Source organism: Triturus cristatus, chromosome 4_1 (genome assembly GCF_964204655.1).
Source record: "Triturus cristatus chromosome 4_1, aTriCri1.1, whole genome shotgun sequence".
NCBI lineage: Eukaryota > Metazoa > Chordata > Amphibia > Caudata > Salamandridae > Triturus > Triturus cristatus.
Window position 1 is genome coordinate 79,953,006 of NC_140585.1, and position 18,146 is coordinate 79,971,151.

The following is an 18,146-nucleotide window of genomic DNA, read 5'->3' on the forward strand; positions in this document are numbered from 1 at the left end:
TGGCAGCAAGAGTGTAGACTTCTGACTCCAGCGGGGACTCTCTGTGGGATGCCCCCGCGTGTCTTCAGCAGTGTTTGCCTCCATCTTCTTGTCCTCTCACTGTCCCCTCTCGTGCTCCCTCCCCAGACTCCTACCTTCTCTTCCACCCTCCACAACACCTCTCGTGCTTAGTCTTTCTACCTCTCGGTCAGACACCAAAGACAAAAGTTGAGCGTTTCCACAAAACAAGTGCTTTCCCTCCACGCAGCTTTGATCAGTTTGTTTATTCATCCAGCTGCCTGAGCTTGAACTTTCAGGGGCACACACATGACATTGGAATGGTAGTAAAGTCTCTTAGATAAGTAGATAATGTATAGTGGTTTTCTCTGGCAGCGGCACTGAAGGCTGGAGGGCAGGCATTACCCTTCATGGATTTTTAGGTCTGGCTAGACAGTGCAACTGTCACCTGACCTTTTAATCAGCACCAACATTATTCTACAGTTCTTTGCTTCCGCACAAATACTTATACATCCCCATGCTATTTACTTATAATGCCTCACATTACCATGCAACTTTACTTTAAAGGCAGGCTTATTGGCCTTGCCAATGCTTGTTCTCTCTTCTTATCCCTATTTTCCATCTGTCGCCACCCGGAGCTTTGAATTGACAGTGTGGTGGCCTACAGCACTATATGAATAAGCATTGTAACATACACAATGGCAAAAGGTAGTAGTGGAGTGTTCAACGCACCTCTTACAATAAGTACAAAGAATATTCAGAAAGTAACAAACTTGGTGCTGTTGGCGCTGTTGTGGTACACAGCATCCTACTAGCAAGGATGCTGACGCCACATCGGGTCTAAAGCTCCTCCGTGTGGACATGATATGTCAAGTACCGAGCACTCAACAGGTCGTCCAACAGAAAACAGTTTGAGGCCTTCACAATACTTGATGTTCGATCAACACTGTGTCAACAATTGAAGACAGAGCCAGATGATTGTGGTGTGTAAACGTGTATTTGAAAACAATAAAAAAGACAGCAGACACGTGTTTCGTCACGAGGTGACTTCTTCAAGGCTGCAAAGACAATGTCTTGGTCTGAAGTTGCAAAGTTCAAACAATATATTAACTCGTTGGACCGAAAAGTGATTAGTTCAGAAGATACTCCCAAATCCTGGAGTTCACAGAAGACTGGATGTGTCCTAAGTGATTGGTTTTTCACCGATGAAAGTAATAACTGTGGGTCCGATAAGGGGCCAAGGTATTGCGTATGTTTAGTTTGCCATTTAGGTGTATTTTGTGTGACAATAGTTTTTAATATAGTCAGCAAAGACCACATGTTCTAAGACCAAGTGAAAATAGCAGCGGTCCAGACGAAAACCGTAAGCATGTAGAGCCGTACGTGGCAAGATGTGAAAATATGTCACACCATTACCCTCATAAGTAAACACGAGGTCCTAGTAGTTTTTTTTCCAACAAGTAGTTGATAAGAAACCATGATATGTTCCTGATGTGTCTCGTGGACCGCGGTTAGGTTTGGCATCCATGAATTATGCATTATGCAGCACACATAGAAATCGCCATTAGTGATTGTTTGTGTGCAGGAAGGTTTCCCTTCCTGCACATAAACAATCATTTAAAAATGATGAGTTGTAACTTCTATGTGTGCTGACAAAGCAGCACACATAGAAGTTACAAATCGCAATTATGGATTGTTTATTTGCAGGAAGGGACACCTTCCTGCACATGAACAATCATTCCCTGCAACACAGACACCCCCCTTGCACTATGGTGCAAGGGGGCCCACGTTGGCGCTGGGGGAAATGCAGGGGTGTGCCACATTTTGTGAATACTCCACATCCCTGCATTTTTAAACTGACAAAATGTGGCGTTAGCAATTTTGGACCTACCCCGCGCGCCACCAGTTTATTGTAAATATGCCCCTTAAGAACTGAACCAGGAGTACTCTTTTCATCAAGTTCATCACGATGAAATGACTTGTTTGTATACGGTGTTCAATATAACCGACAGGGGCGTAGCTCCAGTGAGATTCGGGGGGAGCGGGAGTGAATCAGAAATTTTCAGACTAGAAAACAGTACGCTGAAGGGTGGAGAAATGACAAGGTTTGGGAAACACTTAGGACTTTAAGTGGGCCGGGTCTCATCGGTGCTAAGCACCGGCAGTTTTTTAAAGGGGGGCTCGAAACGGGTCTCTATCGGGCTCTGTTTTGTGCCCTGGCCCAGGCAGTCCGTTTTTTCCGGACTGCAGTGACAGCAGGCACATCCTGTGCGCATGCTCACACTGATCACTTCTCTCTAGTGGAGAAGTTGCGGCATGACGTCATGCCAGGTGAGCCTTGTAGGGGAAGGGAAATCCTTTAGAGAGCCATATTCTCTCTGGATTTCCCTTCTCTTTTTGAAACTCAAGAGCAACAACATTGTCGTGGTGTTACCAGGGCTTTAAGTGAAAGCTTTTTCAATATTATATCCAAGCCATAGGTGCTGCTTATTTATCTTATGCAACTAACAACCATTGACAAAGCCAATAGTCCTGACTTCTTGTAGGTATGATGATACTTGTATCATATATCTGGATGCAATGTCAGAAAGAGCAAAACGCAAGTCTGGCGGCACACTATGCTAAGCACTGATTTTTAGCTTATTTGTTTTACGCCACGCCCTTAATTACATTGACCACGCCCCTCTGAGAGCCCCCCCCCCCCCCACAGTTTTTCCATCCCACTGAAAGCCCTGGATACACTACACTATTACCATGAGGAACAAGTTCAATGGGGATTTGCAGAAGGCGGGCCCCTGTCTAAGTTACAGATAAAAAACAAAAAGGATAACAAGTTAAAACCTTTTAGTCAAACTAGGACCAACAAAAGCATGGGAGACCGGACTCAGGGCTCCCAGATCCAACTCTCAAGCCAAGAATACGTTTATTTGGAGCGGTGTCACACCCCAGACAGCCTCCGATTTTGGCACGTTGAAACGCTGTAAATAGCTATTATTTCCAAGTTAATTGCCACTTTATCGACATTGGGCACATGAAAGTCTGGCTGGCCCTAGATGTCAGCAATCAGCGCCATCTTGGTAGTTCCGGTAACTTTTTATTCACTTAGAGGAGCTTCTATCCGCAGTGCGCGCTGATTGAGTACACTAACCGGGGCGTGTGTCTGTGGGGCTGGGGAGCCGATGGGACAGATGTGGCGCTGCTTCCGCCTGACCCGGGGCACTGCCTGACACACCCACCTACCCCCAGGCTCGGGGCTTCTTTTGACAAGCTGTTGTGCTTGTTCCCTGGAGAAGGCGACGAAGAGGAGGAGGAGTGAGGAGGAAGTGGACTCGCTGCCGATGACAGCACAGGGGCAACAAAGTTACAAGAGGAGGAACAATAAACAAGGAAACAGGAGGGACGGGGGGAAGCGGCTACCCCAGCTGACCCTCACACCCTCCCCGACAACAGGCCCTGAGGGGGGGCCGGCGAAGAAGGGGCGCTTGAAAGAAGAACAAACTCAACCCAAACTTCAACCCTGCCTCCCTCCCCAGCCCGACGCGCCTTGGCCGCTTCTGATTGGTTGCTCCAGAGCCTCCAGACTCTCTCTCGGCCGGGGTGGGTGGAAGGTGCCGCCTCTGCTCAGCTGTTGTCACCCCCCGCTTCCCAGGCTAGAGATGGGGCTCCCTCTTGGCTGAGGAGGGGGGAGGTGGGCAGAGGTCCTTCTTTTCCGGGGGATCTCCTCGGGAGAACTCTACCCGTGGGGACAGCATCCGGAGTGACCCCAGTGGGTTACCCAGGGAGACTGGCTTCCACTGAGATCCCTCGGGGATCCTTTTTCTGGGGGGAGATTATTCAGGGAGCTTTTTTCTGTTGGTAGATTCCTTGGAAGGTAGATCTCTCAGTAGCCTTATTTGCGTGTTAAATTCCTCAGGGACCCTTTCCTCTAGGTAGATTCTTTAAGGACTCATTCCTCTGGGTAGATTCTTTGGGGTCCCTTTTCTCTGTAGGTAGATTCCTCAGGCAGCTTTCTTCTCTAGGTAGATTCTTCAGGGAGCCCCTTTTCTCCTCTGGGTAGGGGGAAGGGGAAGGCTTCCCTGGACAGAAACCACAGTTGGGGTCTCCAGACTAGTCTTTTTTCTGCAGTGGGATTTCTCAGGGGGTCTCTCACTCTTCCTATGGGATTCCTCCATGGAGTAGTTCCTTTGAGGTGTCTTTATTATATGGGAGATTCCTCATTGGAGTCTTTCTTCTTTGGGTATATATCCTCAGGGAGTCTCTCATTGTGTCCTCCAGGAGAGTCTTTCTTCTCTAGTGAGATTTTGCGAGAAAGTCTGATTTCTTATAATTTCAAGGAGTACACTCGCCAAGCAGGGTAGTTTGAAAGGGTGTCTTTGTTCCAATAGTAGGGTGCCCAGGTTACTGTTTCTCCTGTGGTGGGGTTCTTCAGGTAGTTAATTCTCTGGGTTGATTCATCAGGAGGGTTTCATCCAGGTTGACACCTCTGTTTAGTCTTTCTTCTGCAGCGAGGTTCCCCAGTGGAGTCTTTCTTCTCTAATGGGATTCCTCAGGATGATATGAGTTATTTTGGTAGATTCATCCGTGAGTCTGCTCCGAGTAGATTTATCCAGTGTAGTCTTTCTTTTCTAGTTACATTGTCCAGTGTAGTCTTTCTTCTTTAGTTAGGTTGCTCAAAGACTAGTAGGGTCGTGCCTGGAGATTTAGGGGTGATCCTTCCTTCCTCACACCCTAACAGTGTCCCCCACACTCCCACTGATGTCTGTGAAAGGAAGACCAGAGTTCAGCATCGACGATGCCTTTGAGCTGTCTGTGGAGGAAAGGAATGAGTCGGGGGGCATTGGCACCCCACGCTTTGGCAGCCTGCACTTCGACCGGAAAGCGAACCTTGGCAAGGAGGAGTCTGAGGAGAGCGAGAAGCAGAGTCGGCTCAAGTACCAGGTACAGTTCCACCGGTGCACTCAACTCAGACACAACTCCTCAAGTTTACATCTGCAATGAGGGACGTCTAGCCTGACGCAGCATCCCTAGTTTTACATCTACAGTTTGGGCACCTGAAACCATCACTGTGCCCCAAGTTCACATGGGCCATAAGGGTGGCTCGACACATCACCCCCACTTTAAATCTGCAATAAGGAACTTCTACCTGGACACAGCACCCCCAGTTTATTTCTGACATTAAGGCAGCTCTACTCAGACATAGTACCCCTAGTTTACATCTATAGTGAGGACACTTGGACCCAATGCCGCACCCCAAATTCACATGTGCCATAGGGGCACCTTCAACCAGAAACAGCACCCCTAGTTTACATCTGCCATTAGGGCACCTCTACTCAGACATAGTACCCCTAGTTCACATCTATAGTGAGGACACTTGGACCCAATGCCGCACCCCAAGTTCACATCTGCCATTAGGGCACGCCTGCCTAGACCTAGTACCCCCAGTTTACATCGTCATTGGACCCAACACAGCACACCCGGTTAACATAAGCCATAAGGGCACCTCTATCCAGACACAGCACCTCCACTTTGTGTGCAATAAGCAACCTTTATCCAGATAGAGCACCCCTCATTTACATCGACAGGGCACCTGGACCCAACACAGCACCCCCCCAGTTTGTATCTGCCACGAGGGCACCTCTACCCAGGCACAGCACTGCCATTTTAAATCTGCAAATAAGAACCTCTACCCAGACACAGCACCCCTCATTTACAACGACAGGGCACCTGGACCCAACACAGCACCCCTAGTTTACATGAGCCATAAGGGCACCTCTAACCAGAAACAGTACCCCAAGTTTACATCCACAGTGAGGCGTCTGGACCCAACACAGCTCCCTGCCCCCTTTGCTGCACGGTGGTGGCTGCTGATAGCTCACTGACTGTGCACTGGGGCAGTTTCTAGCGTTCAGCGCCTTGTGGGGCATGCAACCTGCAGCATAGGGTCTGTCATAGTGTGTCAAGCTCTAATGCACCCACGACCAAAAGTACATTGTTACAACTCAAACATTTTCCTGTGGCTCGCTCTCTGAGCAGTATTTTACTCCAACTTCTGACATACATACACAATAATGATTACTTTATGGACAGATCTTTATATTAATGTAACTATAGGACACTTGGAGATTAGGAAAAGCGCCCCAACAATTTTGTGTATGGGTTTTACTCCAGCGTCAGGCGAAGGGCCGAGCTAGGGCCGAAACACGTCACTGTTTGCTGGAGGATGCCTGTTATTTCCCAAATTTGATCAAATCAAAGTACCGACTGTGGACCAAAACACATTTCTAGAGTGGTGATTATATTGGGACCTAAAAAACATGGTTCCAAACAGAATATGAAAAATATATATATATATATATATAATTTCTGGAAAATATGTGTCCATGATTGCAGCTCTTTGTACATATTTGACTGAATGCCATTGAGCAATATTGAATTGGATAAGTTTTTAGTCATGCTAAGATGGCCGACATGTAAATAATACTCGTATTAGTGATGTTTGGTCTTTTTATTGTTTCCATTAATGGGCGCGAACCAATGAATGCAATTTTTGTTAAGAAGCCTGGAGTTGCGGGCTATCACTGACACAGACGAAGGCCAGGTGGCTGAAACGGGTTTGTCAGTGCTTCTTCATTTTTTGAGTGGCATGGAAAAATAAATTTCTAAAAAACTACTTAGCCTGAGTGCGCAATATTGTTTTTGGACTGCTGGTGCGAGATATATATATATATATATATATATATATATATATTGGCCTAATGCCATGTAACCTAGAGCAGCCGTACTAATAAATGCATATTCACACATTGAGTACTGCAGTGTAAAGGTCAAATTTCAGTTTATTACCTTTGAAGAGGAAAACTTTCATGAGAAGCACACCATTTACTGCCTCACAGGTTGCATATTACAACTGTTTAGTACAAGGAAGGCAGCTCGTGCCTTAAGGTAACTTTAATTGGCGACCCCGCCATGCATAGTTTTCTCATCAATAAATAATTTTACAGCAAATGTTGCAGTGATATTATCAATGATGTCATAGAAGATGTCATGAGTGCTGTAATATGTGGCATATTAGCAGTGCATGGCGAGGGCATGAGTTGTTGATGCCTTAGGACATGAGTTATGGTTATTTTAGATAACTATAACTGCTGAATTTCTATGGTTTTGTGTGTGTAAAATCTGAACCGAACTATTACGACCGTGTAGCCTTTGTTTTTTTTAGTGAATTTCTAGGGTTTTTTAAAAATGTAAAGTAATATTTAATTGCTATACATAAATCAAACCGCTGCCGCTCACAGCCAACCCCCCAAATACAGTCAACCTAGGAGGTAAAACAAATTAAAATAAATCTTTTTGGGAGACCACCACCAGGCCTAGGGAGTCAGGGCATTGCTACCTTGCCGCCTTATGGGGTATATTTCTCATTTTTGTCTAGGGCCTCGGGCCAAGTTCGAGTTCCAAGATGGTTGCCAACAGTTTCTGGTTGAAGTGTTGGCAGCCAATCAGATCTCACCAAGGGATCTGTTGCATTAGCGGAGGATTCGCATCCTTCGATATCTATAAATCGTTTTTCTTTAATAACTGCAAAACTACTGAACAGATTTACACCAAATTACAAAAAGAGCTCTTTCTGGACCAAGAGTTAGCTTTTTGCCAAATTTGGTGAAATTCCGTGCAGCTGTTCGGGCTGTGTTCGTGTTCAAAATCCCTATGGGAAATTGCTTGGGGAAAACATGTTTTGGAACCCCCCCCCCCCCACCTTTTTCTCTGCCACCGCTTGACGAATCACCCTGAAACTTTTCAGACAGCATCTGAAGTGAGTTGTACACTAGTTTTGGAATTTTTGTGAAGAATCTGCAAATGGCGCCAAAGTTATAAGCACAACAAAAAATGCTATTCCTGTGGAAACTAGGTCCTAACTATAGCTAGCTACTGGCGGCCGCCAGTAGGATATATATATATTTTCAAAACACTGGTCTCTCACATGAAGACGCACCACCCCAAGATGCCAAGGGGGCCCTGCGGAGCGGATTCACCGTCCCTTAACAGGGGGCTTGTACGCAGTATTGAGGACACATGAGTATGTGGAGGTTCACTATGGACTTAAAACCGCAGTTATAAGTGCACTCGAACTTTGAATTATATCAGGGCACTACAACTCCCACAAGTCTCCACAATGCCATATTTAGGGAGGAGCCTTGAAAGCATTATGGGAGCTAGCCCGCTACAGCACGAACTTTCCCCGCAGCCCATGAAGAAGAGGACACTCGAAACGCGTCGGCGAAAGCGGAAAGCTGCATTAATTACCTGCATGCAATAACGTGTCCGTATCTGATTTGATTAAAGGCTGGTAACCTTATACGAGTTCGCGTGCGTCTTCATGTGAGCGACCAGTGTTTTGAAAAAAAATTATATATATTTATTTGCCCCCAGGTGAGCCGCACTCACAGCAGTTAAGTGAAGATTAGAGAGAGGCAGGCCGTGCTGACAGCGTCTTCAAGCAGTCCTGACGCGTTTCGAGCATGCGCTCTTTTTCAAAGGTGCCCCGCACATAACCACCAGCATTCAGGATTTCCAGATTCTTCCCGCTTTATTAACACAAACACCTGCATTCTGGCAGCAACCCACTGGGGTTTTAAATGTTAATGGACTTCCAGTCCCATAATACCTTTCATGGATGTGCTCACCTGAGCATGTTTGTGTTGTTAATAAAGCGGGAAGAATCTGGAAATCCTGAATGCTGGTGGTTATGTGCGGGGCACCTTTGAAAAAGAGCGCATGCTCGAAACGCGTCAGGACTGCTTGAAGACGCTGTCAGCACGGCCTGCCTCTCTCTAATCTTCACTTACCTGCTGTGAGTGCGGCTCACCTGGGGGCAACCTTTTCTTTCTATATATATATATATATATATATATGTCCAATAGACTACTCCCACCAGCCTTGAAGGTTCTTCAACTGCCAAAGAAGTAAGTACACAAGCCTGGAAATAGTGCAATTTTCATTTAATGCCCAGAGCGACGGCCATAACGTTTCGGCTCCGTGGAGCCTTGATCACATGACAGCGTTTAGCTCGTGATGTCACATATTTAAAGTGATATTGCAGGTCACATGGGGGAATCACATGGGTACAAGGACATGGATGGCTAGAAAAATACAATTAGCCGCTGGCAAAGGATCCGGAGTATCAAGTCACAGGCTAACAGGTTATCCATATAAGACATGTAGATGAATACTTGAGTAAGTCGTGTGTTGCAATGACGGCATAAATGCCCATACAGCCTGAAAAGATACATAATAAACATATGTAAACTCCAAGGAATTACAATTGAATTGACCAGTTAATCATAAATAACCAAGTTGCCACAAGCGGAATCAATCTGTTACAGCCAGTCCTCAAAACATAACATAACATTCCATATATAAATATATAAATATTATGATAAAAACATATTGTGTTTAAAAAGATCCAGGTTATCCCACTGACCAATGCTATCAGAAAAAGTGAATAGTGCAGTGAATATAAAAAAGTGAAAAATAAAGTAAGAAATACAATTACGGTGCCTGCGCTTAAATGTTCAGAAAAAAATATATTTCCTAAACAATGTATGTGGAGAAATGAAACTCACCCCAATGTAACACAGGGACATAGTATTCTATTTATGAAACTCATATTAGGGTAATATGGGACATAAAAGGCATAAGCACGGATTAAATAAATCCGACAAAATTAGTGTATGATCAACAAGGAAGCTTCCTCAGAGTAGGGTGTGGAGGGTTAGTAGGTGGAGGTTTTAGAGTTGAATCTCAAGAGATAAAAAGAGATAATACTAGGGGATTCATGGAGGGATTGGGATGTGCAAATACGCAAAAATCACATATATAAGTACAAATTGTCAATAATAAATAGTAACATACCAAATAAATAACCTAAAAATTTGCAAATTTCTTGAGGTTAAGACAAATGACTTAAAATGTAGAATACTGCTATGTACACATCAGGTAAAAAGTTTTCCATGGTAAAATTCCCAAGTAGACACAACCACAAGAAAAAACATTTTGTTCAAGGGGGGAAGACTAACACAGTGTGCCATCTGAGTAATGTTGACCTCAACAGGGGGTTGTAAATATAATATTTGGCTGATAGTCAAAAATATATTAAGTAACCCTGTTTGATCAAGCCAAACATGTGTGCAAGTCCTCAGTCATGTTCAATCCTGAAGGAACCTTGGTGTTAAGTTGCAGAATATATCGTGTTTCCAATTTGCGGAGATTGGACTCGCGATCACCACCCCTCCTGCTGGGCTCAATGGAATCAATGACATAGTTGCTTAACCCCTTGTTGTCACTACTATGTGTTTCTCTAAAATGGCGAGCTACGGGGTAGGTGTTGTCTTGGTTAGCGATCGCACGCAGGTGTTGTAAGATGCGTTTATGTACCGCTAGTTTCGTGCTACCCACGTACTTAAGGTTGCACGGACAGGTGAGGACATAAATGGCAAACTCAGTCTTACAAGTCAACAGTTTATTGATCCTGTGATGCCTGTTACTAAACGGATCAATAAATGTTTTAGTATTGACACCATGGGTGCAGGCTTTGCAAGTTTTACACTTGTAAAAACCACTGTTGAGTTGTAGCCATGATGTTTTGTCTATGGTTTCTGGATTGGTATTGACCAATGCTTGTCTCATAGTGGGAGCTCTGCTATGTGTAATGGTAACCTGCTGTGGGAGTAGAGGACCAATGACAGGATCGCTACGCACAATGGGCCAGTTCTTGTTAATGATTCTGCGTAGGTCTGCTTGCTGTTTGCTGAAGCCCATGATGATTCTGAAAGTATTGGGTGAATTCTTGTTGGTCACTTCTTGATTGTGTGGCAAAATGATGCTGCTAGTAACTCCACTGATGGGTTTTAACAGATCATTGCGACTATGTGCATTGGATTTAACTATAGCACTTTCAATAATACTCTCCGAGTAACCTCTCGCCCTAAATCTTAGTTTGCTAAGACCTTGTGCTGTCTTGAGGTCAGTGTCATTGCTACAGATTGTCCTCGGCCGCAACATCTCCCCATAGGGTATGCTATTGATGAGATGGGGTGGGTGTGCACTCGTAGCATGTAGGGTGGTGTTACCTGCAGTGGGTTTGCGATATAACCTAGTTTCTAGTTTACCAGCATTGATGTAGATCTCCGTATCAAGGAAGGTGACACTGGTTTGGCTACATGTAGCAGTGAATTGGAGATTGAGATTGTTCACATTCAGACTCCCAATGAACCCCTGGGCCTCTTCTAATGAACCATTCCACACTACAAATAAATCATCAATAAATCGTAGCCAAACAACTACTTTGTCATTAAGGCACTGGGCATATTCTTTCCGAAGGATCATCTCCTCCCAGTAACCCATATGGAGGCAGGCGTAGCTTGGGGAAAAACTAGCCCCCATGGCTACGCCCCTCAGTTGCCGGTACAGCAAACTATTGAACATAAAATTGTTGTTAAGGAGGCAGAATTCTAGCATCACAATCAGCATTTCATTGTGACTTACAAATTGTGATGGTTTGCGTGATAGAAAGTATTTGGTGGCTTGGATGCCATCATTATGACCAATACTAGTGTACAGAGATGTTACATCTAGGGCTATCATCCAATAGTCATCTCTCCACTGGATTCCATTGATCTTACGTAGAAAATCCCCTGTGTCCTTTACATATGAATCTAATGATCTCATGAAGTCCTGTAAAAAATAGTCAATATATTGAGACGCTTTCTCATACATGCCATCACGCGCTGAAATAATAGGTCTGCCCGGGGGTCTGACCGGATCCTTGTGTATTTTAGGAATAAAATACAACGTGGGGATGACTGGATTATCCTTTTTCAGGAAATTAAATTCAGCTTCAGTAATGAGTTTGAGTCTCTTCCAATTTGCCAATTTATTCCGGAATTCGTTATTTGAAATCTGGATGGCTGCTGCAGTGGTGCGAATGTAACAATTCCTGTCGTTTAGTTGATTGAAAGCTTCGTGGTCCTATAATTCCTTAGTTAGTAAGACGATATTGCCACCCTTGTCGCTTTGTCGTATGATGATCTTTTTGTTACTTTTAAGTTTGACGATAAGCTGATTGTATTGTTGAGTCTGCCGATTGTATCGTTGTTTCTTTGCTTGGATTTTAGTGTGTAATGTTTTGATTTCGGCTGTCACATTGTCATTAAAGATATCCAAGGCATCATGGGGCATAACCGGGTTGTAGGTAGACTTCGGTCTAAAAGATGTGATAGGCCCTTATGGGCTGGTCCCATCAAAGCAATTGGGATTAGCTTTGCCGCCTATACCCTCAGTGTCCCATAGATCCTGGATGGCATCCTGCAAAGAGATCTCATTGGCACAGTCAAGGGTATTGCGTCGATTGCTACGCATAGCAAATGATTTCTTGAGCTTAAGCTTGCGGACAGCTTTGTAGATATCAAAACGCACAGAGGCATAGTCAAAGTTGTTTTGTGGTGCAAAGGACAAGCCTAATGCAAGTATTCTCTTGTCGTCATCAGTAAGCTCTAAGGGCGTCAGATTGATGATGGTTTTGGCGTCATCACATGCTATTGGTTTTTCGCCCAATAACCCCTTCCTCTTCTCCTGTTTGGATTTGAGGTGTTTCTTCCTTGCCCTCTGCCTCTGCCGGGATTTGTAGTTAGAACGTTTCCGGTTTGATTCACCATTGCCGGCCTTGGGCGTAAGGTCTGCCTTCTCTCCTCGCATAAAAAATTCATCTCTTGTGCTGGAGTGGGTCTAGGCATCGTGCCAGCTGCCGAATTGTCTCGTAGTTCCGATTCCGAGTCACTGCCTCCCATTGAGCTGAGGTCGGACTGAGTTGTATCATTGGCACAGGTCTCTTTGTTGGGGCCCCTATTGCCAGGAACTGCCTTAGATTTTGAGATTCGCAAGGAGTCATATTTTTTCGAAAACGTGAATATCTGACCCAATTGGTAATCATTACGATCACGTTGAAATGTAAACGTTTTTCTATCCATGATTATTTTTTCCTCCTTCTTGAGTCTCTCAGTCATGTCCTTTCTTAGTTTGGTTTTTTCATCAGAATCCTCGATCTTATCAAGATCCTCATTTAAAGCATCAATCTCTTTGAGTAGTATGGCTCTATCGATATCAGCATATTTTATTAATATTAGGACCATCCTGCGTGAGGATTCCAAGTTTGTTTCTGCCCATTCACGCATGAGTTCGGGGTTGGGGCTTTCGTAGCTAGGTGCCGTCAGAATACGTAACCCACGAGGGATGCGATTTACATCAATGTAGCTCTGCAACGATTTGGACTCCCACCATTTGCTCTGTTCGCTTCTTAGTTTTTTCTCTAATGCTCTAAACTTATCCTTTAATGTACTTCCCTGTGTGGCCACATCCGTAGTAAGTCCATTACGGCTAGTTACAGGCATAGGGAGGCTGTCAGAAAACATTGATAGTGCCGCAGCCTCCCGTTCACGAACGCTGTCGGTCGTCATGCTCTAATCAGTATGTATATATATTGAGGACTTCTAATCTGTAAATTGGTCTGATTTTATTCTTTCAACTATTTAAAGAGCTCATGTGACTTCTCGGCATAACGCATGTTTCATCGTTGTTTCTAAATAATCTACATTGTTTCCTGTTCAATCGATACATTGTATCCACTCATTACTGCCTCCGATGCCAAGCACTCTGACTTCGTCTTGGCGTGGTCTGGGTAGAGAAATCTTGCTATAAATAAATGAACTAACCCCTGGGCAGGGGGCAGACCTCCTGCTCAAGCTAACGCCGAAACATGTCTTTCCTCGGTGTCGCTAGTAAGGATCAGTGTGATCACAGGCTGCGAAGGTGCCTTGAACCAGGAGGAGCAGTGTTCAAACCATGAGCTCTGGAGGGTTGAATTATCACCAGCGGTTGTGTTTACACCTCTGATTCCCGTGGTAAATTCGCCATTCTGGGCAGTTTTCCCTTAGATGCTTGAATCTGAGTGTCACGCATAATGAGATTCACAGAGGGGAGGAATCGCCTTGGTGATGTCATCGATGACATCACTAAACCAGCATTTTGTACCCAGCAAACAGCAGGTTTTGTTGCTGGGCCCTCGAAGCGCACACCATTAAAATGGCACCCGACGGTTTATTACTGTGACCGGCCGAATTGTTCTGAAAGGCCCCGGGCATGACGGGCTCCGCTTAGCCCAGCCTCCTGCTCCAAGAGCTGCACAGAACAGAAGAGAAGGGTCCAGACATGATGCCGTGCACCTTCAGTCACCGTGTGTGACACGTCCGCATAGTACCCCCAGGGGCACCCCGCTTACCCCCCTCCCCCAAATTAGGTTACCCAAAGAAGACACAAGAAACAGTTGTAGATGGGTAACAAATGCTGCAGGATTTATTACATAATTCCAGGATATGTAATAGGTGGGTTATCTTACGGGCGATCCAAGGGCAGGCGGCCATCTACTTCACCTGCCCCGCCTGATGAGCCGGGCAGCACGGGAACGACCCGCAAGTGCTGCCCCCCAAGTGATTCTTTTTTCGATCACGTGCCGTTGACATTCTACTCACGCCCCCCCTCTCGGGGCGGAGCGTCGCATAGCAAGCCCCCGGTTGTTCAGGCCCACAACCGCCCGCAGGCCTAGCGGGGCGCCGACCGGCTTCCGGGACCTCTCTGGAGGCTCCTCGTTTTGGCTCAGGCACCACGTGGTGCCGCGCAGAGGTACCCTTTGTACCGGCCTGCTTCCAGATCGCCCTGTAACTCCGCCTGCAACGAAAAGAAAACATTAAAACGTTCAGCCAAAAACCCCACCCCACCACACCACGCCGGGTAAGCGGTAGGGAGGGAAAAGGCGAGGTGGGCGACAAAGAGGTCGCCAGTGAGGGTGGGGGAAGGCTAAATAGCCTTCCCCTCACACCTGGGCCCGGAAGTGACGCGCCTTTCGCGTCACTTCCGGCCCCAGACACGGAGGGGGGCACAAACAGGATCCCTGCCCCCGCCCCCCCCCCGAAGTAGGGAGTGGGGAGGGGTGACCGGGGCCCCGGGGCCACTAAGGCGCCGACCGCCGAGTGGCCCCCTGCGGGGGCCGCGGTCAGCGGCATAGTACCCCCAGGGGCACCCCGCTTACCCCCCTCCCCCAAATTAGGTTACCCAAAGAAGACACAAGAAACAGTTGTAGATGGGTAACAAATGCTGCAGGATTTATTACATAATTCCAGGATATGTAATAGGTGGGTTATCTTACGGGCGATCCAAGGGCAGGCGGCCATCTACTTCACCTGCCCCGCCTGATGAGCCGGGCAGCACGGGAACGACCCGCAAGTGCTGCCCCCCAAGTGATTCTTTTTTCGATCACGTGCCGTTGACATTCTACTCACGCCCCCCCTCTCGGGGCGGAGCGTCGCATAGCAAGCCCCCGGTTGTTCAGGCCCACAACCGCCCGCAGGCCTAGCGGGGCGCCGACCGGCTTCCGGGACCTCTCTGGAGGCTCCTCGTTTTGGCTCAGGCACCACGTGGTGCCGCGCAGAGGTACCCTTTGTACCGGCCTGCTTCCAGATCGCCCTGTAACTCCGCCACAGCCCTGGAGGCGGCTAACCGTCGCAACCAGGGCCCCCCACCAACCTAGCTCTTTACCTGCACCCGCTATTGACCAATGCTTCGCTTAAATCCAATAAAAACAGGTCCATGCCTATTTGGGAGAGGTGTACTCCATCCAAGTCGAAGTACCCCTTTACATTCCCCCGAATCATTTCATGGCGAATAAAGCCCAAACCCCTTTGGGCTGTGAACTTACGCATTGCTCCATTAATGCGCCTCCTGGAGTGCTCTACCGCTTCTAAGGATTTAGCTCCCCGCCAGGACCTGCGGGGGATGATCTCTGACCACACGATCTCACACCCGCCCAGACGTTTGCAGATTTCCCCTAAGTCTCTTTTCATGGCTAATAACAGCAATCGTCTCCCCAGGGTAACAAGGTCGTTACCGCCCAGGTGTATCACCAACAGGTGGGGCAAGGTGGACCCGTGTGCTCTTAGTCTCTGCTCGATCTTATTCCTGAGTTCGAACCATCTCATCCCCGGCACCCCCATCCATTCCACTTTGGTCTGAGGGAAGTGTCGCATCCACTTTCGGTGCAATGCCCATTGGGCCGCCCGGGCGACAAATGAATGCCCGATCACCCACACCACTCGTCCTAATAAAAGAGGAGACATGGTGTACACACAAGTTATTTAATCAGAAAGGGTGATTTCAACGATACACACCATAAATCACAAACACTTTACTAAAAGCTGCCTCACGGGCGAACATATACCTTATAGCAATCAGATTCCCAACGCCCCGGTTTCTTCACCTGAGCAGCCTCCAATCCCGCCAGGTGAGCGGCGGTGGCAGCGCCAATGCGGAAGGAGTGGCTGGAATACCTTCTGTCCGGCCGTGCTAGCCCCGCCCTGGCTAAACTAGCCCTGATTACCTGCTCGAACTGGTATCTAGTTACAGGGGTACCATTTGAATGCAACAGGAGATAACCAGGGCCAGGCGGTCTGTGCTCCAAAAATGCCTTTACCCATTGTACTGGGCAGAACCTGGGGTCACCTAGAGGCTGGAGAACCACCCTGATCCCCCGCCCCGCCTGATCAGTCTTGGACTTGCGTAAAAGAATGGTCAGAGACCCGGAGATAGACACATCTGAAATTCCCAGCGCATCCCCTGAACAGTCGACCTTGGACCTAGCCACCAACTCACTGACTCGGAAAGCCCCGAAGAACGCTAAGCAGAATGTGGCTGAAAACAGCGTGGCTTCGTAATGAGAGTAGGTGACTGACTCGAGAGCCCCTAGCATGCCTTTCAGGATTTCAAAATCAATGGGCGCTCGATTATCAGGGGCCCTGGGCTCCTCCCTAGCCCAACCCTTCAAGGCGGCCCGGATGGGATAGGAGTTAGTAGGATCCGCCCCGCCAGACAACCTAGTGTCGTGGCTTACGGCTGCCAAGTGACTGCCCACCCATGAACGGCTCTTCCCTTGTCCCCTAGCCCACACCAGAAATGCTCGGACCTGGGACACCATCGCAGCCCCTGAAGTACCCAGTGCTACAGAAGTTGCTCTGAATGTTGCCATGTGGGCGCTGTAACGCCTCCTGGTACCTGGGGCCAGAGCTCTTTCTCCCATCGCTTTCAGGCTCAGTCCCACTGCAGGATCCTCCATAGATGGTCCGGGAATGGGGTCATCTGCGCTCTCGCCCGCGGCCAGGCCTCCCTGAATCGGAGCCACTGAAAACGAGAAAGAGCGTCAGCTGCCACATTTTGAATCCCCTCAATGTGCCTGGCTTTAAACTCCACATTGATGCGCAGGCAAGCCCGGACCAACTCCCTTAATAAGCACAGCACCAGCCGGCACCTGGCGGACTGGTTGTTAATTGCCTGAACGACCGCCATGTTGTCAGACCAGAACACCACCTTTCTGTCTGACAGTGCCGCCGGCCAGAGGTGTAATGCAACAACAATCGGGAAAAGCTCCAACACAGTAATATTTTTGGTGATCCTACGCCTGCGCCAAACATTGGGCCATCCCTGCGCGCACCATTCTTCGCCCAGGATAGCCCCAAAACCTTCCCTGCCTGAGGCATCTGTGAAAAGACACAGTTCCTGACTATCAATCCAGGGCTGCTTCCAAATAACTGTCCCGTTAAAGCAGGCGAGGAATTCGCTCCATACCACCAGATCCTGCTTCAGCCCTGTCCCCAGCTTGACCCAGTGATGTTTCTTTTTTACACCAGCAGTCGCCCTAGCTAGCCTGCGTGCAAAGACCCTCCCCATGGGTATGACCTTTAGCGCAAAATTCAGGGTCCCTAGCAGGCATTGGATTTCACCTAGAGTAGCCTTGTCCCTACCCAGTAGATCGCAGATCTCCTGACGCAGGGCCTGTACCTTATCCGCAGGGAGTCGGGACACGCCGTTTACCGTGTCCAACTCGATGCCCAAGAATACCAAAACCTGCGCCGGACCCTCGGTCTTACCAGGAGCTAAAGGTACGCCCAAGTGTCCTGCCAATTCCCTGAAACATTGCAGCGCCCGTGCACAATCTTGCGAGTCAGCTCCCCCGATGAAAAGGAAATCATCCAGGTAGTGGGTCACTCCCT

General features: G+C 47.4%; 1 protein-coding gene across 1 annotated transcript in view; it reads left to right on the forward strand.

Moving 5' to 3' along the window:
* Window positions 1–3,113: 3,113 nt before the first annotated feature.
* TMEM134 (transmembrane protein 134) overlaps window positions 3,114–18,146 on the forward strand; it is a 121,249-nt gene continuing 106,216 nt past the window's right edge. The window contains exon 1 of the mRNA XM_085651649.1: window positions 3,114–4,935. Within this exon, the coding sequence (XP_085507775.1) occupies window positions 4,753–4,935 (183 nt within the window). The 5' untranslated portion in view covers window positions 3,114–4,752. The remainder of the gene's footprint in view (window positions 4,936–18,146) is intronic.